The sequence below is a fragment of the Parasteatoda tepidariorum genome, chromosome 1 (assembly GCF_982258835.1).
Source record: "Parasteatoda tepidariorum strain Cologne lab strain chromosome 1, Ptep-v5.0, whole genome shotgun sequence".
Classification (NCBI taxonomy): Eukaryota; Metazoa; Arthropoda; class Arachnida; order Araneae; family Theridiidae; genus Parasteatoda; species Parasteatoda tepidariorum.
In genome coordinates, this window is record NC_141755.1 from 121,457,463 (window position 1) to 121,484,296 (window position 26,834).

Sequence of the window (26,834 nt, forward strand, 5' to 3'; positions counted from 1 at the left end):
CTGCTGCCAGAAATTAGAGTGCTATATACCGAACAATCGTACCAAAGAGAATTTTTATACACTAATTAGGAGGCACATAAAGGGCCAAAACAGATTTTGTTAATTAACCGGAAGGAAGTTCTTTAAGCAGTATATTCGTGGAAGCAACGTGTGAGTCGTGGTGTGGTTGTTAGCGCTGTGGGTAAAGAAGTTTGTGGACTCGGTGGTCAGGGGTTCGGTCCTGGTCACGGATTAATTTTTAATTTTTTTTCTTCTTTTTACTTATTTTATTTTTTTAAATTTATTTTTCGATATTTCAACGTGATTAAAGTGTTATATATATATAAAAAGAATTATTTTTCTTCGGGAAAGAGGGATTAATAGCTGAAAAACGGATAAATTTCGACTCCGGAGCTACGCACACCATTCACTCCGTAACTCTCTTTAATATTAACTTATAATTTTCAAACTCTGCCAGAAATTAGAGTGTTATATACCAAACAATCGTACTAAAGAGAATTTTTGTACACTAATTAGGCGGCACATAAAGGGCCAAAATAGATTTTGTTAATTAACCGGAAGGAAGTTCTTTAAGCAGTATATTCGTGGAAGCAACGTGTGAGTCGTGGTGTGGTTGTTAGCGCAATGGGTAAAGAAGTTTGTAGACTTGGTGGTCAGGGGTTCGGTTCTGGTCATGGATTATTTTTTAATTTTTTTTCCTACTTACTTTATTTTATTTTTTTAAATTTAATTTTCGATATTTAAACGTGAATAAAGTGTTATATATATATAAAAATAATTATTTTTCTTTAGGAAAAATGAATTAATAGCTGAAAAACGGATAATTTTCGACTCCGAAGCTACGCACACCACTCACTCCGTAACTCCCTTTAATATTAACTTATAACTTTCAAACTCAGCCAGAAATTAGAGTGTTATATTCCAAACAATCGTGTCAAAGAGAATTTTTATACACAAATTAGGGGGCGCATAAAGGGCCAAAATATATTTTGTTAATTAACCGGAAGGATGTTCTTTAATGAACTCTTGAATAAGGACCTACTTCCAGATATGGTACAGCACAATCCAATTACCTCGTTCTTATTATCAGATTGCATCCTCTCAAAGCATTATAAATAAATCCCCCTCCCCCCATTATTACTCCCAGAGAGGTGAAAGGACCTTCATGTGATCGCCGACTCGGGGATATCCACCCCTAGTATTTTACCTAACTTATCCCATTCTGTATTGTACCAAAATATGGAATTGATTTTCATAAAAATATAAATGTTACAGAGTAATATGTTGTGCATTACGCAGGACGCGTTGTCACCTGTATGTGACAGTGAAGTAATTATTCAAATATTTTAGTTTCAATTCTAACAAAATATGTTGGTAAAATGCTATCATTCTAACAATTTTATTGAAATAATTTGTTTAAATTAAGTAGCAGATTCTACATTCAACGAAAACTATAGTCATATAATCTAAAATAATCGAATTTGACGATTTTTTTCCTTCCAATTTACGACTACAGCAAATTATGAGCAATTTAAAAAATGCGTTCTAAACGTTGTATTATAGAAAGACAAATTTTTTAAAAAAAATTTGGTTTGTAACATATGTGTAAGTGTGTGATAAAATGAAAATTAAAATTTGTATGTGTGCAATAAAAAGGACCATCCTCAATAACTTCTGATCTACCGATCGGATTTTCAGGATCCCATCTTAATGGTTTAAGAGGGTGACTTTAAATATGTTAAATAATTAGTGCAGACGATTTTTAAAGTTACGAAAACAGACACAAAAACGTTCCTTCTCTATAAACATACCTTTTTTTATGATGGATTCCGATTTCTGACCCATGAAATCACCATAATGTGTGAAATATAATGAATGAATATAGTGAAATATAATTATAGCGTACTGAAAAATATTTATATAATTCTATGCAAAATAATTCCATTTCAAAATATTAAAAAATTTTCCTGATAATAATATTTAATAATCCTGAAAATCCCTTTTATTAAATATTTATAATTTTTCACAATTTTACTTAATAATAGTCGAAAAGTTTTGGAATTGTAAGGTATGCAATTTTTTAGATCACTTTAAAGAACGGAATCTTTTCTTTTCGGTCGGATCGGAATTTTTCTTTTTGAGCGGAATCGGTCGAATAGTTCCTGAGAAATAAATTTTAAAAATACGACTTTTTAAAAATCCTCTATAGTTTGGAAGGTCAGTAATCCAAATCCATCATAAAATAAAGATATTTTTATACAGATAAAGTACGTTTTTGAGTCTAATTTCGCAACTTAAAATATCGTCTTCACTAATTAATTCAAATGATTGAGATCACCCCGTTGAACCATTAAGACTGAGCCCTAGAACATTCGATCAAAGTTATTCAGGATGGTCCGATTTATTTATTTATTTCGCCCACTGTACAATATATTGAAAAAAAATGTATTAAGTTTATCACAGTCATTCTAAAGACTTCTGTGTTGTTCCCTTTTAAGTGGTTGTATGTAGGGCTTTGTCCAAAATTTCCATTATTTCTTTTTAATGGATTTTTGACTGTGGACAATATGGCTTTTTCGATCGGAGGAAGAACCGGCCACAACTGTCGTCCATTCTATGAGATCTCAGCTTCTAATAAATTGGGCAAACATTTGGTATAATTTTGTTACTTAAAATATATTTTTTGTTATAATTTTGTCACTTAAAATATATCTTTTGGTATAATTTTGTTACTTAAAATATATTTTTTGGTATAATTTTGTCACTTAAAATATAAATACGATTTGTTTTCTTTGTTTGCCTATTTAAAAACATTTATCAATGTAGTTGGATCTGTTCTCGTTGGTGAAAATTTTGAATAGCAATAAAAAAATTATATATATGAAAAACAACAACGCACAATTAGTAACCTTTTGGACAGTTTCACGGTACATAGATATCCTAAATTGCATCCAATGGGTTGTGTTTCATAATTAAAATTTGAAGTAATACATTATACAATTATCCTACGATCAGTACTAAGAAATTAAAATTTGTAATTTTTTCGTACAATAATAATGAATTGAAATTTTTTATTAAAAAAATCCTATTATCGCATTTATGAGTTTATTTCCCACTATGCTACATATTTCTAAGTAAAAATCGCATTTCCGCCATTATTTAAAGTTTGGGTTCCTTGAAGATATGCTAAACGCATAGTGGAAAACGATACCAACGATTTAAGTTGCAGGCTTACACTTTTAAAAGTTATATTTAAAAATACAGGAATTATGCCATTATAATTTCCAATTAGTAGAATTAATTGTTGTCCAATTTTTAAAAATTCAGCGCATAAAATATATTTATGTTAAAAATTAAGAGGCAATTTTCTCATTTTAATCGCTGAATTGTATCATTAGCAACTGATTTAAATCCAGTTCAGCTACATCTTCATATGCTACAGATATCTCGATTTTTCTCAATTATATCCTACATTATTATTCAGTCGTGTCACTCTTAACTTTGGACCATGACCTGTAAGAAAGCACGACATTCAGTATTGATATTCTTAATAGGGCATACCGGGCACTTAACAAGGCCTAGTACATATTTATGTGATTGTCAACATTCACAGGTGGAAACCAACAACAGTCGCTCATTCACAATAACCTACACACTATTTAAGAACAATTAAAAAAAATAATAAAACAAACTTATTACTTTATTTCTTCTAAATAATTTAAGAATATAATTCTTTAACATTAAGCGGGGCGACATTTTACAAAATTCTTTTCTTTATTGAATGTGGTAAAAGACATGCATTTACAGTCAGTCTCAAAAAGTATCGTCACGTGAGGACCATGGAGTAGGAGTTACAGCAGTCTTCTTGCATCCCCTTATCCATCAGGGCTGTTGAATAATTTTCCATATGAACACGAACTGAAACATTTATTGACTTGACCCTCAAAATTTTCTGAGAAAAAGATATCTCAACAGGAAATTGGAGGTAAGTAAAAGAACATATTCTCATTTACAAAAATAAAATAACCCTAGATTTTTAAAGAATATATACATTTTATTGCAAGGCAGTAGCTTTTTACCCACGATTTTTAAGTTCATCCCGATAGGGGGCAATTACCCCCGTTCTGGCTACTACCTTAGTTCTAATGTTAGAATGACAAATTTTAATTTTTCATACTTTTTGCGGTGCAATATTAATTTAAAACTAGTTTCATCTTAAAGTATAAGTGACATATTTTCTTAAAACATCCTACCATGCCTATAAATATCCATAAATGTTTAAAAATTCTTTTTTTTTGTCCAAAGTACTCTAAGTCAAACGCCTTTATCTTATAAACGTAAAATTAGCCATTTTGGACTTTTTTTAAAAATAATTTTTTGCCGTGTATGATTTATTTAAAACAAGTTTCATAAAATACCCATTTAAGTCTAGAAATATTAATAGATAATTTCAAAAATTTTCATCCTTACATTAGCATCTATCTAGTTAATGTAAGGATGGGCATTTTTAAATTTTTTTTTCCTCATAATTTTTTACTCTGTGAGACTCATTTGCAGCTAGTTTCATATTAGGTGGCTGTAATTTTCTTTAAATATCCATTTATGACTAGAAACAATAATGGAATTCTCTAAAATTTCTTATTTTGTCCAGAGTACACGAAGCCAAAAGCATATACCCTGCTAATGTAAGGATGAACATTTTGGAATATTTTTATAGTTCTTTGCTGTATGGAATTAATTTAAATTTCATTATATGGGTGTCATATTTTCAAAACTATCCATTTATGTCTAGAAATATTTATAAATTTTTTTTTTTTTTTTTAAATTCTTATTTTTTCCAAAATATGCTAAGTCAAAAGCATATATCATGCCATGTAAGGTTGGGCATTTTGAGATTTGTTTACATTTTTGCTGACTTAGGTAGTAATAACGTAAAGTTAGACATTTTGTTGATAATTTTTGCAACATGGGACTTATTTGTCACTTACTTCTTGATTAAAATATGGGAGTCATATTTTTGAAAATATCCAAATTTAGATTTTTTTTTATGAGTTTTCAAATATTGTTATATTGTGAATTTTTTAATATCTTTTGGCCAAGGGTTATTTGTTTGAAACTTGTTTCATATTAAAATATTGGCTTCATATTTCTGAAAATAGATCAATAAATTTTCATATTTTTTATCGTTAAATGCCCAAAATGGCTATAAAAGCCAGGATAGCCTGGTTTTCAGGCTGCTGGACGACTCCTTGTGCAGTAAATGGTGACGGGTGCACGTTAAATCTGTCGGATCACAAAGTCCTCCATGTTCTCATAACTTCATTGGAGATTGATCATTCTCTGGTTCATGTCAAAATTACAATTTGTGATGAAGGAATAGATGTATGAATGGGTACACCCTATAAACAGGTGTGATGTATGGGTGTGACAGAAGTCGAATTCTTGGACATAGATGGCGCAACTTGAAAACAAGAACTCGCCCCTCTGCTTTAATGGTCAACAACAACAAAATGGCTATAATAAATCACGAAAGAATGAGTTTAGATAGGTGAACGCAATAACCTTATGTTACTTGACATAAAAAGTTTTGTAAAAAGTGAGAAATAATTCTTATAAATATCTATAAAAATTTTATTTTGTTTTCAAAATCACAACACTACTTTCATAAACATCATTCATGTGATAACAATAAGGGAATAGACATGTAAAAAAGATTAAAAAAAAGTAATATTATAACTATAGTACACAGAATAAGTGTAACTGTATAAAAAATATTGCAACAGAAGAAATATGAATATATAGTGGGAAAGTGACATTGCAATAATTATTCAAAAATAGTTCAAACTACGAAAGAGACTAGTATATTCATACAAAGCATGATAAAGATTACATTTGAATTTTGATTCAATAAATCTTTATAAAACAAATATAAAAAATATTTTCTAAAATATATATGAAATGCACTAAATAAAAAAATATTTTCTTTCAAGAACGTTATCACTGAGAAATGCATTTAAATGCCTAAAAATTGTATGACATAAAATAAGAGATAATAAACTAAATTAAGTAGATTTGAAAATACAAATATGAAACGAAAATAATACTGATTTACATTTCAATTTATCATCAGCCCAGAAGCTTAAAGTGAAAATCGGTCTTCTAGATAAAGTTAGAATAATTTATAAGTCTTATTTCTTACACAATTACTAATCAATACAAACTTTTAAACTACTATTAAAATAAGGATATAAAATGAAAGCTAAACTCTTAATTTTTTAAAATATTACAGAGTTTCAGAATTCATTTTTATTATTATACGAACAGATTCTAACATTCAAATCAATCTCTTTTTGTAAACATAATTTTTTCATAAAATTGAAATGATAAATGAAATAACGATTTTTTAAAATTATTTTTAAAGTTATGTTTAACCATGTGAAATAATGCATAATAATATAATTGAATTATGACTATTGAGCCAAACTTTTTTGTATGCTTAAGTTTCAGTGGATAAAAAATGTGAAAAATTTAATCGTTTTAATTCTTCAGTCAAATAATTAAAAAATTAATGCCATAGGAGATTTACTAAGTTCTAAATTGTGCTGATAAGTAAGGTGATATTGGTTATGATAAGAAAGATTGTGGAGCAGAAAATTAATTTCATTCCTGAACAACACAAATCAACAGAATTCTTGTATATTTTTAAATGGGGGTTGATGATTTTGAAGAATATCAAATTTTAAAGCATATAAGTTATTGTATGTAGTTCCATTACATAATAAATTATGCATAAAATAAGAGAGATAGTTAAATAATTACAAATTATCAATATAATTGTGATCAGAAGAAAGACATACTTAATAGTGGCGACAATCGTAGTAAAATGAAAATAAGTGGTATATATATATATATATATATATATACACGCACACAATATATCATTTATAGAATTGTATGATATATTCCCACTAAACATTTACAAAATAGTATATAGGAATTTTTAGAAAAGGGAAAATTAATCTGCAGATGTTGTAATATTCTGCAATGCCCTCTGCAGTGCAGTAGGGTTTCTGCTACCAGGCATAAGTTGCTTAGCATACTCCAAAATTTTGGAAGGTACAATTGTACATTTAATTTACAGCAAACAGCATTTTACAAATTAAACCACTGTTGATTGACCATAGTAAAAAATACTTATTACAATAAAATTATTTAAACTTGTACCATAACAGAAAAGAGTGGAAATCAAATAACATTTTTAATATAACTGAACATTAATATCCTAACTTTAATTAATGTGATACAACCTGACAATAAATGTGATATTTAAATAAATGCATAAATATTTTAAGGCACAATAACCATTGAAAAAAAAATTATAATGCCATTGTCTAAAGTAATTTCAATAATGCAAAAATAAAAAATATATCCAAATAATATAAGAAATAAAAATACAATGAGATTTCATAAATGAATTTTAAAATTTGGTCATTTTACTTTAACAATTGTATATTTGGTCTTAGCAAAACACTTTTTAAACTTAAAATTTAGATAATAAAGTTGATGGAATATTTAAGTAATTATATAATAAAGAAATACTGGAAGTCTATATGTACATGGAATTAATTGCTTATTACTTATTATGAATAAAAGATATATAAATATGTATAAAAGATGGTATATAGCACAATACACTTTTACACATAGTATAAAAAATATAAGGCAATTTTTTTTAGCTCTAAGTAGGTTTCAATGTAAACACAACAAAAGTAATGAAATAATGTATGGGTTAAGGAGGTTTTTTTTAGAGGTTGAAACCTCTGGGAAAAATGATATTAAAAAATACTGTCAACAAATACATACATAATAATAACAACTGGTAAACATTTTTTTTTAATAAAAAAGTGTAGAGACCCATCAAGTAATGAAAGCACTTAATATATATGGGCATTTTCAAATATAGTGTCGTTTTTGCATCAGTGACTACAAAAAATAATTTTATTTCTTTAAAAAAAAAAGACAATTTGTAAATTATAAAATTGCTCATTAAAATTTATAGAATAAATAAATTGAAATAAAAATTACATGTTTTGAGTGCATAATTTTACTTCAAAAACCAAGTAAAATTACATGAAAATATAATTTTCTTCATTAATATCTATAAATAAGTAGTTTTTATTTGTTTAAAATATTGTAAAAAAAAAATAATAAATACTGTACAAGAACAAAACTAAAAATATTGTGCGAAATTAATAACTAAGTTCACCTTATTACTAATAAAAAAAATACATAAATAAGTAATACATAGAAAGTAATGTAAACCATATCTATTAAGTAGGATAATTGAATTTTTTAAAAATGAAACCCGTAACTCTCGCAACAAAATAAAAGAGGTAACTGTCTCTCTCTGCAAGCCAAGAGCCGCAACCTGACACACATCTTCCTTTCTTTTTCTTCAGACTTTTTTCGCTGATCTCTGTAAATAGTAAGACGTTACAAGTCTACACAAAATATAAAAAGACAGAAAGTGTTAAAACAGATGAATAATAAATTTTTGTTGCATTTGTTAAAATTTAAGACATGTCTTTTAAAATTGTCAAACATTGTGACATATTCACATAAAAAATACTGAAGTTTGATCAATTTAAAATGAGATATGTAAGCTGCAGTCAAGCACGGCACCAGACTTTGCCAGGCAGAGGGTCAAGCCACCCCGATAGGGGAGCTCAAATAAATTCATTCAAAATATTTGAATTAAAACACATTTTATACTTTATATTTTTTTTCACATCATTTTTTTCAAATGTGTTTCTAAGAAAGTAAAATCAATTATTTTGATACCATAATGTGCAGATTCATTTACAACTCTATTTTAATACTCATATATGAGCACTTATAATTGAATTTATTAGTATACATACACTATTTAAGAGCAAATTAAAAAAAGAAAAAGATTGACAGAACAAAATTACTCCTTCACTTCTTCCAAATAATTTAAAGACAGAATTCTTTGAGTGACGTTGTTGAGTTGAGTTGACAAAATACTTTTCGTTACTGAATGCGGAGAAAGTGTGCATTATAGTCAGTCTCAAAAATTGTGATATGAGAACAATGGAGTAGGACAGTCTTCTTGTCTCGCCCTATCCCTCAGGGGTGTAAAATAACTTTCAATATGGAGACAAACAAAAGACTTGTCTATCAGATTTTCGGATGAAAAGTGAGCAGTAAGTGGTGGTAAAGTGTAAGTAAAAATAAAACATTCTCATGTTAATGTTTTTAATTTATTCTTATTTACAAAAAATATAAATAAATAAATGAATAGTTTTTTTTTAAGAATGTAATTATATTTTTTTTCAAGACAGTAGCATTTTCCCAACAATTTTTAAATTTGTCCTGATAGGGAGACAAACGATGTCCGACAGGAGGCAACTGCCCCCCCCCGACTCCCTACTGGAGCCGCCCTTGCTTGCAGTCTTTCTGTTTATTAGAATGTGCATAAAGGCATTGCATGCAAAAAAAATTTAGTCATTTTAACTAACAACCAAATTAAAAAAAAAAAAAAAGAAGAAAGAACACAAACTCTGTTTCAATTTCCACAAAAATAAAAGCAAATTAATTAAATGTCAGCTTTGTTCTAATTTTTTTAAACTAAAAGCGACTGAAGATTTATTGGTTTAAAAACTAATCAAATTATTATACTTAATTAACTAAACTCAATGGCGCGACAGCCCATAGAGTGCCAAGGTCTACTGTCCTCATCTCAGTTTTCTTAACCTTGGGCTCTGGGGTGCAACGTGAATTAAATAAATTTTTTAAAAAATTTACTTTTTATGACAAAATATAAATTACTTAAATACAAAATATTGAATTGTATCACTTTTAAAAAAATCAATAAAGAATCTTTTTTTTTAATTCATGATTTCGTTTCAGTAATATATTAATTTCAGAACAAAAATTTAAGATAACAGCGATTGAGCAACGATCGCCAAGTAACAGTAGGTCTGCTGAAAATAATTGACAACGTTAAATCCAAACAGAAAAAAAGTGACGAAATAATGCGCAACGATCGCTAAGTAGCAAAAGTCTCACTGAAAATAATTTACTTGAAACGTTATATTAAGTCGAAATAAAACGCACAGCGAACGCAAGATTTAAAATGAAAATTATCTTCAAGAAACGTAAAATCCCAAGGTCAAAAATGGCGCATAAGGAAATGCGTTCTATATTTCAATGCTGATCCTCACTCTTCGTTATTCAAGATCACGAAACGAACATCATCTTTGTAGCTAAAAATGTAATCAACATCTTTGCAGCTAGACGAAATCAAAATAATCTTTGTCAGCGCTGTGATAGCGTTAGCATAGGCAAGAATCCTCGCACGTTAAACCGCGAGCGTCTTAAATCAGATTCCTGACGCATCGCCTAAAATAAAAGTAATTATATCGGGCTGCCGATATGTGCATTAGTAAGTCAATAATTCGCGATACATAGATTTCAAAATGTCCAAGAGTAGCGCTCTTTAAAATTGCCGCATCATAACAAAAACTAGAGCTGTTTTTTTTTTAAAAATAAAATGGGAAAGCCAAACGAAATAAAAACAAAAAATCGTTCAATTTTTATAAGAAAAATTTTAAGTTGAAAAATACACTTTAAGTGCTTCCCATCGCCGAATTTTTAGAAAAAATGACGAAAAAGAAGCTCTTTAAAATATGCTATCAAAATAAATAAAAAAAAAACACAATTAATCAAAAAAGCAAAAGAGAAACAGAAAATTTTCCTAAATTCTTAAGACAAAACTTGCAACGTAGAAAATCAATTTTCTATTTTACCGGTCATCTAATTATCTGTATAACTTTATAAGAAAAAGTGGAGATAAAATATAGCAGAAACGCTGTTAAAATGCCGCACTATAAAATAAAATAAAAAACCAGCAAAAGTGAAAACAGAAAGCAAACATTTCACTCTTTAAAAAAAAAAAGTGTCAATGAGAAAATGACTTTCCTGATTAAAATCATACTTCGCCGAATATTCGTAATATCCCAAATATTAAAAAAATGGAGTCATTTATAAAATTCAATTTCAGAAGAAAATCTGATACAATGAAAAAAATCCACTTTGCCTTACGACGATCACTAGATGCCGATCCATTCCTTATATTTTTCATCAAGTGTCCATAAATTATTAAAAACACACTTTCCGGGAATTTCTAACAATTTCACATTTAAATGAAGTATCAAAGCTACCACGTGTGCTATCAGAAGAATTGAATTTCTCGAACCCTATGGATGTAGAAGGGCAATGCAGGTCCTCAGCTGATAAAGTACCTCTAAGTACTGTCTAAAAACCTCTACCCACCTGCAGTATCACGCTCCCCTCTCCCCACACTAAATTTTTTTCTTTCAGAGTGATCCAGAAAGAAATATTTTAATGAAAAAATTAATAAAAGAAAAAAAAAACAATAAGAACGTGTTTTCTTCCACTTGCTTTTAACCCCTACCCTCACACGCATTCAAAACATTCTACCCTCAATGCAGGGTCTCATTCTAGGCGAAAAACGTACTTTTTAACTGTGGATATTTTCCTAAGATAAAGAAATTGTTCCAACCAACTAGTGATACTAGAAATTAAGGACTTTTAAGGACCGTGAATCAAAATTAAGTACTTTTAAGGGCCCTTAATTTTCAAAATAAAAACTAAGCAGTTTTTAAGGACTTTAAGGACCGTGGGAACCCTGTTCTAAGTGCTATGGAGAAATGGCCAGGAACTTGTGTCATAAATCAGTATTCATATGAAGAAAACAAGAATCTTGGTCATCGAGATGAGCTGATGCGACAGGAGAGGTAAGAATTCTGGCATTATAGAAATAATCAGGGTAAAATGCTTTTCCAGGCGTTATGTAGGGGTTGGAATTAATACCCTTAGGGGATGGAATTAATGCCCTTAACAAGGGAATCAAAAAAATGAATTAAATAAGATTCCAGGCATGAAAATGAGCTGAAGTAACTGGGGTGGAAATAATTTTAGCATTGACCAATTTATGCCAAATACAGCAACAGATGGTATATCGCATTCTGGTTAATGGACTTATCTACCGCATTATTTCAGTCTAAATTTTAAAGCACGTCTGGTTTATCCAATTTTCACCGACCGAATCAAAACAAAACGGTTTATAAAAGTAGCTCTAGCAAAACCGTATTTAAAATGTTCCAACTTTTTCAGGGGTCTGTCCAGACATTTTGTGAAAGGTCCATTTTTGTAAAATTGTGCAAAAATGACTCGTAATTTGTGAATATAAAATAAACATTAAGTCACATTCTTTCAATCAGGGTCCTGCTTTTGCGAATTTGTGCAAACAGGGTCCTGTTATTGCAAAAAACTTTTTCAAGGAGTTTTTAAATTTTAAATAGATACAAGATTATGCTCAACACTGCAAAATTACAATGAAGAAAATCAAATTTTAAAAAATAAACAGCAATTGCTGCTTCTAAATTAGAGATGCAACATACAAATATTTGGTATTTAGCCTATACTACTGAAAGCAGATTATTCATTTCGGACGAACAATGGAAGAATAGTCTGTGGAAGACAAAACTTAATTCGTTTACATCCATCTTTCTTGTTTTCCTACCGGGCAAAGGTTTATTTGATTAACAAAACAATAATGAAGATAAACAAATTTGTGGAGGGACCGATGATTAAAAGATAAATTATTTTGTGAAGGGTCTGTTTTTTGTTTTTATGAAAATATATTTTGTGAAGGGTCTGTTAATGGACCCAAATTTCTTCTAAACAGACCCCTGTTTTTGTATACCTAATCATTCAATTTTTTTCAATCACTTATGAAATAAACTAATAAAAAATAATTGCTTAGATGGATACTTAGCTTTGGACAAATAAATTTTATAGTGAGTTAAATTTTTACTTGAAAATGTAAAATTAGCATTCTTGGTTGAACAAACAGGTGAAATTCAAAAACGATACAGAAATAAAAAGTACGGAAAATTATGAAAATACCGACACGAACAATCACTTCAAAGCAATTTTAATAATGAGCACTAAATCTATATATCTTTTTTCTGATTTCTTATTCATTCTAAGACTTTTTTTAGCATTTCTGATTTTCCAGGGTGCGTAGCCAAACACGGTAAATAAAAAAATCCCATTACGGAAAAGGCAAAATTAAGCACTTTTTAAAAACACCCATGGAAAAAAGCACTTTTAAGGTCTTTTAAAAAACGAAAATTCAAAATAAGCACTTTTTTAAAAAGCTAAGCACCCTGTTTTCCCACACAATTCTTGTTTTTTTTCCCCTTAACCTGTGAAAAACCTGGTTTATACAGTAGATTCTATAAACATAATATTAAGAATGGTCTTCAAGCAACTGAGGAAGAAACTTACTTTTACTCGGGGAGAATTCAACTTTAGAAATTTCTTCACTATCAGAAGAGCAAAATCAACTTCTTGGTCTCTTTCATGAACCTAGTGTTGCATAAAATGTTCTTAGTTTAAATCAGAGCATTATAAAATGGAATCATACAAGCAAATAAATAGAGCTTATGAGAACCAGCCACTAGAGTCATAAAAATTAATAAATTCGTTTTTAGATAAATTCAGGGTATCTGCTACATTTTAGATTTTCAAATTGATGATTTTTCATGATTTTCCATACTAATTCCAAGAATTTTTCATGACTTACCGAAGTTACTATTTTCTCCGACAAAAACAACAATAAATTTGAAAAAGCATTATAATAACATTCATTGAAATGATAGATTATAACCAAAACTGTTATTCTCTGCATCTTCATATTTATTGATTTTAAATTTAAAAAACAAAGTAATGAAAGAGTTGAAGCAGTAAAATAGCTGAGCAAATAATTTTTTTTCTTTTTTTCTGCAAAATTACATTTTAAAGATACTTTTCTTGTTCATCGGAAAGGGAAGAAATACTCCTGATATTTCTGTTCTAATTTTGGAATAAAAAAATTTGCCAATGACTGGTTTGCTTCAGCTAAAATTTTAAATTGATAAAGTAAAAAAAAAAAAATAATAACAAAACTTCTGAAATCACAGAAGTTTAAAAGATAATTCGCTCTAGAAATGATGTTTTCTTTCATTTTTTGAAAGAACACCATAATTTTTAACGAACACGATAAAAACATTTTATATCTTAATCAAATGTAACTGTGAGTGGGGATTTTGTGACAAATTCAGATATTCGGAACACTATGAAATTGGGGAAGGGGGTAAATTCCATCTTAAAAGTTAGATTTTTCAACGACCTAAATCCATGACTTTTCAAGATTTTTTTTTAAAAAAATAGTTAAAATCATGACATTTCTAGACAAATTTTGTTCAATACTAAAATTCATGACTTTCCATGATTTTTCATTACTTTCCAGATGCGCGGATACCCTGTAAATTTATCCAAAGTCAAAATTCTTAATGGTTTATGTTGGTTTCAGAGTGACTCATAAGTGTCACCATCATCCATCATTATGAATTTATGGTGCTTGATATGCCAACAAACTTCCATCATTCCATGTTGTAAAATGCTATGATAGTTTACCATCAAGAAAAGTTTGATTTCCATGAATCAACAGTCCATGATGTTGGTTTAATGGGAATTCTTGTTGGTTCTCAGGAACATACCATCAAAACAATTTGGGATTTTTTAAGTTGGACCATCATAAATCAGTACGAATTCCTACATGATGGTTGTTCATAATCATTCAAACATTCGTGATGGTCCATACTGGTACAACAATACATTTCTATGGTTGTTTAATGGAAAGTCTTGTTGGTTCAGCAGGAATATACCATCAAATACATTTGGTTTTCTTTTATAAACTTTGATGCAAATTTCTGATGGTTCAACATCATCAAAACAAGTTGTTATTCTTATGTTGAGCCATCTAAATCAGTTCGAATTCCTACATTGGGGGTGATAGTTACTTGTGTTGGTTATCATGAAAAAAATATAATGGTTCATGATAGCATGATTGGTCCATCAATGGAAAACCACAAAAAATTTTGGAAATAAATGTATTTGACTGAAATTAGTTATAATTTACATTGTTTTTTTTTATAAATTTTTTTTTAAATATTTAACTAGGCACTTGTCAGTCTATATATATACGAGCTCACAGCTTTGTGGTTACAAACTGTCCTGCACAAAATTCACAACTTCCAAAATCAGGGGTGATTGTGAGCCCAACTCAAAAATTCCGAAAATTTCTTGAGTCAAATCATAAATGACGCATTTCAAAAAATGAATGTCTTTATAAATTTAAATCATTGATATTTTCACAATATGAAACACTGAATAAACTATATGCGGCATAATTTAAATTAATAATTACTTATAAGTTTACTTTTATCTCTAATTGTGAGCTATTACAAACCCTGCAAAGTAAAGGACTTCGTTTATTTATATTTATGTTTTTGATGCAATTTTTTGCTTATATTTATGTTTTTGATAATTTTAAAATTTTTTGCGAAATTTTAACGTTTGTAATCTGGGTGCATAGCCAAATATTTCAACAAAAAATAAGCACCTCTTAAGTACTTTTTAAGCACTCCGAAAATATTTTTAAGCACTATATACATTAATAAAATGCAAAAAAAAAAAAATTACAATACATGATCATGATAAAATAACCAGTTTCTGACAAAGAACTCTTTTCTTGATTATATTAGCCATTATAAAAAGATCAAGAACTTTTTTGGTTCGCTATCAGAGGGTGGAAAGAAAAAGATAAATGCAGCAGAGATGCCCAAAATGCAGCAGAGATGCACATGAGAGTGCAAGAATCTCACAGAACCCAGCTCAGTATACGCACATGTAAACTCAGAAGTATTTCATCAAACATGTAAAATGATTGGCGCTTTCATACGCTATGGACCAAAATAGATTGTAGTTGAATAAATTATGAAAACGTTGAATAGCACAATATGAAAAGTACATTTTTGCATAAAACGTGATGAAAATTGACATTGTAAAGAAAAAATTCTCATTTTCGAAAAAGGAAAATTAAGCACGTTTTAAAAACACCCAATGAAAAAAGCACCTTTAAGGGCTTTTAAAAAACGAAAATAAACACCTTTAAGCACTTTTTAAAAATGCTACGCACCATGTTAATGTTCTAACGTTTATAATCTTCTAATGCTTTTATGTTACACATTTTATTGAATATTAATTTATGTTCCATGTTTGATCTCCGAGTATGCTTGCGTGAAGTGTCTGCACACTCCAGGGAATGAATATATGTATCATCGAGTGCTGCTGCTAAAATTAAAATAAATAAAAGTTTATTATACCTCCCAGCAAATGAGATAGAGTCACAATTATAATTCAAGAAGCTGGCTCTTAAGATTTTACTACTTTCCTGATAAGAAAATTACTGTACCAATACATAAAAAGAATTTTTTTAAAGTTTTTGATGAGTCAGTTATAATCCATGGTTAAAACCATTGAAAATTTGACACATGAGTAGTATATGGGGGGGGGGCTAGAGGACACATCTAAACTCCTTATATATAATCATTTTAAACCCTTTTCGGCAATTTTAACATCGAAAAACGACATAAAATCTTTAAAAACAACAATGTTTGAAAATCAAAAACACTGAAAAATTATGTGTTTTGTTTTGAAAAACCTCTCATTTTAGGTCAAAAAACACTAAAAATAACTTTGAGTTAGCTTTGAAACAAAAGCATCAAAATGAACATTCTAATGTGAAATATGAGCAGATAATTGACAAAACAAATCATTCTGTCATATAACTTTGACCAAGTTGTTTTTCGATATGTGAATAAACTCCAATATTTTAGTTTTTTTAATAAATTACAAAAATTCAATTTTCTCAACATGCAAATAAGGTTTTATTTCGTTTGAATCTCCGTCACTTGATATTAATATTTTTAGAATTTCGTTCCTTTTTCCATAAGCAAAACAAGTAACAGATTCAGCATTAACAGTGATAGGTACAGACAATATTCTTTGATTACTTATTTCAATTTTTATCAAAGGTTTCCATGAATATATTTCAGAGTGTAAGTATATCATTATTTTCATATACATATTTGTTGTTAATTTTAAGTTAGGTTCCAACAGTTTAGAGCTCATTACATTAAAATTTATAAGTTTAAATCCTCCCGTTGTATAAGTGTCATGTCTCTCTTGAATAGTTGCATAGAAATTTTGAGAGTCTACGTACTCTTTTGTTGCCAAATCTTTATTTATAATCGGATTTGCCACGTTTGTAATTCTATGGTTACTGAAATTATAAGTACCATTTTTTATTAATGAAGGTACATATAATCCATCATTATCTCTTGTTAAAATATTATCAGATTTTTTGCCATTTATTTTTATTCTTCTATCCACATAATGTTTATGAACAGCATCTGTGTTTTTAGAGGGATTCGAAAGATTTATGATTTTCTTATTTCTAGCATCATAATGGCCCTCATCTGATTCAAATAAACCTTTTTCTTGTATGTAAGTTTCCAAAGCTTTTTTAACAGTAGATGAATCATCTTCCAGTGGATAATAAGCAGCCATTTATTAATTTTAAATAATTTATTCTTTTAATGGTTCATATAGCGGTACTCGTGTATTATGACAAATTTCAGCAAGAAGTATACAAACTATCTTTTCTTTGTTTGAATTATAAAATTCTTCTGGTAATATATTGCTTTTATTTTTTATTAAAAGACAGAAATCTATTTTAGAAACAAATTCTATTGCAAAATCTTTATCAATATCTTGATATTGTATAATATAATCCCAATTTACATAATCTTGAAATTTTCTTATAAGGTCCATTGATAATTTTTGATATCTAGATGCAACATTCATATTTAAACGGTCATAATAATTTTCTATAAATCTGAAATTCAATCTTTGGAATCTTGATATTTCATACCAAGTCACTTTATCTAAATGTCTCTCAATAAAACGGATAGATAAGGTTTGGTATCTACATATTTTTTCCCAATCTACATCAGAGGTGTGTTTTTCAATAAAAGATTCATTGAGTTTTTGATATTGAGAAATAATGAACCAATCATCTGGTTGTGCATGCTGTTCTATTAACCTTTCAGATAATTCAGAATATTGAAACACATATTCCCATTTTAAATAATCTGATAAACTTATAATTACATCTTCTGAAAGTTTCTTTCTAGAAAAGTCATCCCAATTTATTTCATTTGCCATTTATTAACAAATAATTTTTACACTTTCTTAAATTCTAATTTCTCAATATGTATATAGGGTTTCATTTTACAGTTCCCTTCTGTTAATACCGATAACACTAAATTTTCATTTAATTTTCCATAGACAAAGACAATTATTGATTCTTCATTGACAGATATTGCTTTATCAATGAGGACTTCTTTCATTTTCTCTAAACGTATTCTTGGATTTTCATTCATTTTATCACAGGCTAAAAAGATGGTAATTTTCATATACATATTTTGAGTTAATTTTAAGTTTGCAGCCAAAAGCTTTGAACTAAATTCATCGAATTGAAACATTTTGTATCCCGCACCCGTAAATTGAACTGCTCTACTTGTGGTAGCACAAAATGTCTTAGTATCAACATAGTGTTTATTAACACAATCTTTATCGTTTACAGGAGCTTTTACATTTGAAATTCTTTCATTATGAGCATGATAATTTCTTTTACTCACATCCCATAATATACAGTAATACTCTAAATGCTCCCTGTTAACTACATCTGTTTTGTTTAGAGGAGCTTTTACATTTGAAATGATTTTATTTTTAGCATCAAAGTTATTTTCATCATGTATCAAACATTTATCTCTTAATTCATCAACATATTTCTTAGTTGCAGCATCAGATTCTTCTCTAGGATCTCCTAAATGTTTTATATATTTTTGTTTAGCATTGAAAAATTCTTCCCCGTGAGTCAGACTTTTTTTTGTTAAAGTATGAATTTTTTCTTTTATTTCCTTGTAGCTACTATCAACGTAACTTTTAGTTGCGGAATCACTATCTTCTCGAGGATCGAATACATTTTTTAAAAGTTTTCTTTCCATATCATAATGACCCTCATTTGTTATTTTAAATCCTATACCAGGAGGACCTTCTTTTATTTCATCGTCCAGAGGATAATAAGCAGCCATTTATTAAAATAATAAAAATCCTTTATGTTTTTAGAGTTTTAATCATTTTTATATCCTGAGTTGACATATTCACAGAGCATTTGTTTCTTTCCTTCAAAATGAAGTAAAAAACATAATTTTTAGTAGCATTATTTCTCAACCTCCAATTGAATTCAATCATTAAATTACTTAAGTTCGTATAATTTTCATGGCTTGCCAAGTTGAAACAAATTATAGGATACTTACTGAAATTTGAATAGTTTATCATACAACCTGTTTCTGAATTTATATTATTCATTCCTGATTCTAAAAGAGCATAATATAATCGATTATAATCACTATTATTAAAGTTCATCATATAACTTACAGTAGGAACTTTAATGTTATTAATCATTAACCAGCATTCTATCATATCCAAGTGATCAAACATCATGTTATTTTGATTCATATTTTCATTTCTTTCTTCATATTGTGGAATGACATATAAACTCAAAACTTCATCAGATGTAGCAGGAATAGAATAGGATCCACTGGCATTTTTATAAAATACATTCGATTTGATAATGTTATAATGATCCCAATTTATTTCTATAGGAGTATTTGATAATTTTAATTCATTGAATTTTACAGATGCTGAATTTTTAAATCTAACATAAGGTAACCAAAGTGATAAATCTTCAACAAGGACCTTAAAGTCTGGATTTTGAATATCTGTATACAGCATATTTTTACTATCATTTCTTTGAATTTCTATTTTAACTTGGAAACCTGTCATTACTTTTTTATATTCGTTAAAGAAATCAAATATATATTTTAAAGGAATCCATATTTTTACTGTTTGACTATTTTTAGTAAATTTACATCTTTTTGAAAATCCTTCATTAAAACTTTCATTTAGTTTAAGGTTTTTAAAAAAATCAGTTATTTTGGTAGCTTCTACCAAAGTTCCGTTATATTTGAAATCCTTTCTATCAGCAGAATCAGCTTTGTCTACATAAAAGAACATGCTGGTAGCTTCCGATGTTGAATAATCAGGGGTGAAGTGTATCATCCCTAATACTTGATTCATAATGGCTTTATAATTTATAGTGGATTCAACTTCAGTATTTCCTATAGTCAACCTGTTTGAATTTACGAGACCTCCTCCATTCACTAGAGTAACATTTTCATTACTTATTGCACCTCCATCTCCTTTTACAATTTTTAATTCCTGTTGCAGATATCCTGCAGAATATAAAATATTAGCATTTGTATCATTGATAAAGAAATTATATGTAGCATTTTCATGAAGATTATTTCTATCTCTATTTTCACTTTTTATTTCCCTATATTCAAAACTTTCAATGTCGTTATTATAATAATAACTAGTGTCTTTCAAATCGTAAATTTTATCCATTTATTTAGGAATAAAAATTTTCAATCCAGCACCATGTTTTTTATTTTTGGAAAATATTTCATTCAATTTTTCTCTCACAAATTCCTTAGATTTATCTTCTACAATTGGACTTATAAAGTCTGAAAAGAAGCCTCTTCCTTGTATTTTTTTACTCTTTCTATATAATCTATGTTTGTTCATTTATTTAGTAATAAATCTATACTGCACTTCTTGTTTATTTAAATCAATCAGTTCACCTCTATGATTTGTAATTCTCATTCTAATTCTGTATGTAGAATCAGATTTAACAGGAAAAAATATTGGTCTATCAAATTCTTTAGCATATAAACTTCCAGGAGGATTTGATGATGTAAAAGAATAAATAACTTGAGACTGAAACTGATTTATATATGCACCATCAACTATATCACAGTGAATATAAATATTATCATTTCCATTAGCTATATCAGCAATAAATTTACCTTCTTGCTCTTCCTCTTCATATATTTTAGGTTCAAAGCCTAAAATTTTGTACAATTCACTTTTAGATAAATCAATTTTATAATTCTTTTCGAGTTTAATACTAAATCTTTGTCTTTCTTCAATTATTCCAAATAATATAGGAGGATCATTTCCAAAATATTTTACCATATAACGATTCAAACCTCTGATACTATAATGACCATTAGGAATAATGAAATCTACCCATTTCACACCGTCAAAATATGAAAATTTATTATTTTTCTCTGTAATATTATTCCATGAAATATACATAGAAAAAGACTGAAGAGCTACCTCTTTGAAATGAAATGGTTTCGAATATTCAATAGTAAAATCTTCCGATTTATCTACATTTTTAGAATCTAAAATAAGATACTTCATTTATTTAGTGGAAACAATTTTTTCATTTAAATTACTAGGTTCTTGAGTAAACAAATATAAAACATCAATAGGTGCTTTACCCTTATTTCGTTCAGTTATATATTTCATACAATAGAAACCGCATTTTACAGAAATTGGTTGTTGTAAAAAACTATCGTTATATCTAATTTCTTTTCCAGAAGTATTTAAATAATTTTGTATATTTTTAGGAAGAAAATCATTTTTTATTTTTATAGTGTTATATTCATATTCTCCAAAAGGATCAAAATATTCTATAAAATCATACTTTGGGTCGTTGTAATAACAAACCCAATGAGTTCCACTTCCTGTAGATATATCTAAATTTATTATTCCGTTTTCAAATTTTCTTATCTTTTTAGGTAACATATCTATAGTAAATATACCTCTAAATCCTTTTTCGTTTTTCATATTTTCTTGTATTACTTTGTTGGATATTCCGAGGGAAGATATACCCCCTTTCCACAAGGTTTTTTTTTTTTAGTCGTACCTGATCCTGAAATTTTATCCCACACTTTTTTGGTTCCCCAACCAGCTGCTCCGCTAGCGGCTCCTAATGCTAAAGTTGAAAGCAGCGGAATTAAAAAAGGTAAAAACCCACCATTCTTTTTCAGTTGAGTCTTTGATATTTTAATTCTTTTACCTTTAGCAATTTGGTTAATTTGTGTAGCTGTTAAATGTAAATCAAAGTTGGGTGTTTTACTTTTGTCTATTTGCAAACTAAGTTCTTCACCATTTTTAAAAGCTGATTTCAATTTAGAAATCTGACTGTCGCTCAAGTATACTTTTTTTACAATATAATTACTCATTTATTTAGTAAGAAATTTTCCATAGTATTCCTTAACCTGTTCATTTGTTAAAGATTTCTCTCTTAAAAGTAAATCCAACAAATCGACAGTTTTATTATACAATTTTTTACTTTTAGAACCTTTACAAATTTTATCGGTCAAATCAGCTAAAATTTTCAATTTATCTTCTAAACCATTTCCTGTGTAATATCTACCTTTTTTAATAGCTGATAAAGCATCTATATATATTTTCATCATACTCATCTTATTATCAGCAATGTCAATCTTTTTTTGATATTCAACTTTCTTTTCTTTAGTTGCAAAATTTTTATTTTTACTTTCATTTCCTTTCTCTCTTTTAAATTTATCTCTGTATTCTTTCGCCCTATCGATAACTTCATCAATATCTTCATCAGTTTTATTCCACATTATTGAAGGTAATTCAAATTCTAGTTCTTCTAGAACAGTTTTATCAACATCTCTGTCTATATCTATTTTTAAAAACATACTTCCTGCATCTTCAGTATAATCTTCTTCAGACTTATTCTCTATCTGAGGTAAAGTTTTAAAAGAAAAATCATTCATGGTTAGAGACAAATCATCAACAGCTTCTTTTATACCCTGCAAACGATTTTCTCTAGAGGTTTCTAGTTTTTCCATTTGATTGATTAAAGGCTCATGAAAATCAGCCAATGATTTTTGTATTCCCATATCTTCTTCTAATTTTATTTCATTATTTTTTCTAATTTCAGATTGTAGTTTAACTAATCTTAGATCATTTTTTAATTGCTCTAACAACTTTTTATTTCTCTCTTTTTCAATACTTTCCATTTATATATATTTAATTTTCTACTCGCAGTAGATTATTTTCAGACAGCGAAGCTGACGCTTCTACTCGCAGTAGATTATTTTCTACTCGCTGTAGATTATTTTCTACTCGCAGTAGATTATTTTCTACTCGGAGTACATTATTTTCTGCTCGGAGTAGATTAGTGAATAGACCAAAATTTTACAGGAAATAAATGTATCCTAAAATTGTAATAAGAGATTATAATGAACCTAATGAATTTCAAGATCCAAATCAACATCCTTTACTACCTATTCATACTTTTAGATTAATTATAAATGGTCCCTCAAAGTGCGGAAAATCAAATTTATTAGTTAATTTAATATATGACTATTTACACTTTGACAGACTTTACGTGTGTGCAAAAGATATATGTGAATCTAAATACGTAAAATTACAAGAAAAATATACTCAATTTGATGATGTAGAATTAGAAGATATTCAAAAATTTAAAGGCTTAAAGAATAAAAAAGAAGTTTTGAAAGAATATAAAAAATTTTAAAAAGATCAAGTTTTGTTTTCTTCCAAATTAGAGGATTTTATTACCGTAGATGACTTGGATCCTTCCTATATGAATTTAGTTGTATTTGATGATTGTATCCGTGAAAAAGATCAACATTCTATTGAAGAATTTTTTATTCATGGAAGAAAGAAAAATGCTTCTATTATTTATTTAAGTCAGTATTATTATAAAATACCTATAACAATAAGAAGTAATAGTGACTACTTTATACCTTTTGAGATGAAACAAAAAGAAATTCGACAAATATTAAGAGAAATAGATGGTCGATTAACTAAAGAAGAATTTAATAAAATGTATAGAAAGTACATCATAAAACCATATGATTTTTTAATGTTGGATTTAGTGAATCCTGAAATGAGATACCGAGATAAAACATTTCATCCTATATAAATGGAAGAATATCTTGAAAAAAGAATTTATATATACAGGAAATCTTATCAATTCATGAATAAATTGAGTTTATCGTTATCAGTAGGAAAGTTCTTATTTAGTGCTTCTGGCTTAATAAGTTTTGTTTTTCTACCCTTATCAGCCTTGAGTTTAACAGCTGGTGTAATTGAAATAATAGATAGATCTTTGAAGATTTCAGCTAAAAAGAGTGAATATATACAAGCGTTCAAATTCTATAAACAACTATTAAATTTGTACAAATCAAGCAATCTGACTGAGCAAGAAGTATATATGAGAGAAGTTGAATATATTCAAAATTTACAATATTTTCCTATAGAAAGATATATAAAGAAGTCTCAATTAAATGGTTACAAGTATGTCAACAAAAAATTTTTATATCTAAATAAATGTGTAATAAAAAGAATTGCAAGTGTAAAACAGGAAAGGGTGTAATTAATAAAACTATTAACAATTTACCCTTTGAAATGCATTTACCAGGTCATAATTTTACAGGTCCTGGAACCCAATTACTACGAGGAAAAAAGAGATTGAATGATGATTTAACATATAAAGAATGGTCAAAACCTATAAATAAAGTAGATGAAGCTGCATACAGACACGATGTTTGTTATTTAAAAAACAAAGATACAAAAACTAGAAACGAAGTATGTGATACAAATATGATAAATGAGTTAGATGCAATTCCAAATCCTACCATTCGTGAAAGAATTGACAGAGCAGTTGTTAAACCTATTATAAAAGCAAAAAAGATATTTGGAATGGGTTCACTGATATACTGTTTAAAATGTAAAAACCATACAGATACTAAGGATATCGAACATGTAATTAATAAAAAAGGTAGTCCAATGACAAAAGGAATATGTGCAATTTGCGGATCTAAAAAGTGTTCTTTTTTAAGAAAAACGACGCTCTAGAACAGGGCGTCATTAAACCCCTGAAACAGGGGAGGATAAAAACTGTATATTATGATCCTGAAACTGGTTATTGTGGAATGAATGAATTGAAACGGAAAACAAAATCCACTCAAAATGAAATTTCTGATTTCCTTCATACTCAAGATGTATACACGAGATATAAACCTCTCGTTAGAAAATTCAAAAGAAGACGAATATATGTTTCTCATATTGATGATCAATGGCAAGCTGATTTATTGTTTATAAAGCCCTTTAGTAAATCTAATGACGGAATGAATTATATTTTAACTGTAATTGATATATTTAGTAAATATGCTTGGGCAGTTCCCATTCAGAGAAAAACAGGTAAAGAAGTAACAGATGCCTTTAAAAAAATATTTAAAGAACGGCATCCTTATCACATCCAGACAGATAAAGGAACTGAATTCATTTCTAAAGAGACTCAAAAAATATTTAGAGACTATGATATTAAGTGGTTTACAACTGAAAACGTAGAAATAAAGTGTTCAGTGGTTGAACGCTTTAATCGTACATTAAATGGAAAAATAAGAAAATACTTGGCAGCTAATAAAACAGAAAGATATATTGATATCTTAAATAAATTAGTTCAAAATTACAACAATTCATATCATAGATCTATTAAAATGTCACCTACCGAAGCAAGTAAAAAAACGAATGAAAATCTTGTTTATAATAACTTGTATGTTAGAAAAGTAATCAGGAAACCAAAATTTAAAATAGGTGATAAAGTAAGAATTTCAAAATTTAAAGAAACGTTTACGAGAGGTTATCACCCTACATTTACAGAAGAAATTTTCATCATAGCAGAAATATTGAGAACAGATTACCTATAGAATAAATGATTTAAATAGTGAGGAGATAAAAGGTACTTATTATGAAAATGAATTAGTTAAATATAATAAGACGGATGAAGTATATAAAATTGAAAAGATAATTAGAAAAAAAGGAGATAAATTACTCGTTAAATGGTTAGGTTATTCAAATGATTTTAACAGTTGGATAGATAAAAAAGATATTTTATAAAAACATAAGATTTTAATCGAAATTATGGGAGGGTGAATCACCCCCCCATAAAACACATAAAAATAAGGGTAAGTACCCTCTATTTCAACCTCCCCAAATTCGGAGGGGTTGATTTTCGTTTTGAATTTTATAAATTCTATATTATTTTTCCAAAAACTCTACAAAATTAGCTTTTTTTATTCTTTAATAACGTTAAGGGGTCGTAAAACACGACTCCCTTCTACACCCCTAAACTTCAGGGGCCTCTTCTCCGGCCTCTGGATTTTAAATGTAAATAAATATGTTTGAAAAAAATATAAATAAAATTTTATTACTTAATATAAATCTATTCAATTTTAGAATAGAGTTAGAATATGATAATTTAAGGAGAAAAAACCACCACAATATAATATTTACAGCGAGAGACGATTTCAAATTAGAATCTTATGATAATATGAGAATTATTGAAAATCATTAAAAAAAGGTAATGAAATTACACTATTTTAGAAAAGTAATATTTTACGATATTTTTCCAGAATTTTAAGACAATGAGGATTTATTAGATGTGTGGGTGTATCGATTACGAGATGTATTAAAATTGAAAAGAATTGCAAGAAACGAAAAACATTTACTTGTGTTTTTATATTAATTAAAAATCAAAGAAAAAAATTGCAAAATGGCCTCTTCGGCTGAGAGGTGTAGCTGTTTATTTATTTACAGGATGATGTTATAGGCCTTTTTCACCTCTCAGCCGGTTCTTTTTTTTTTTCTTCCTCAACCCCTGTTGCTATGGGGGAGGCTACTCGACCTCGTTGCTATGAGGGAGGGAATCCAAGGTACCGACTTCGGTCCCTATTCAGCATCTACACTAGGTGGAGCTCTGTTTCATCTCCTACCCTAGTGGGTGAACGAGGATCGAA

General features: G+C 28.4%; 1 protein-coding gene across 4 annotated transcripts in view; it reads right to left on the minus strand.

The window, feature by feature from the left end:
• Positions 1-8,315: 8,315 nt before the first annotated feature.
• LOC147816835 (ATP-dependent RNA helicase TDRD9-like) overlaps positions 8,316-26,834 on the minus strand; it is a 52,095-nt gene continuing 33,576 nt past the window's right edge. For 2 of the 4 annotated variants that reach the window (XM_087151667.1, XM_087151671.1), the window contains exons 6-7: positions 13,399-13,479; positions 8,316-8,501 (exon numbers count right to left, since the gene is read on the minus strand). In XM_087151667.1, coding sequence (XP_087007793.1) covers positions 8,331-8,501; positions 13,399-13,479 — 252 coding nt within the window. In that variant the 3' untranslated portion in view covers positions 8,316-8,330. The remainder of the gene's footprint in view (positions 8,502-13,398; positions 13,480-26,834) is intronic. The other 2 variants (XM_087151675.1, XR_015429194.1) reach the window with 2 other exon arrangements.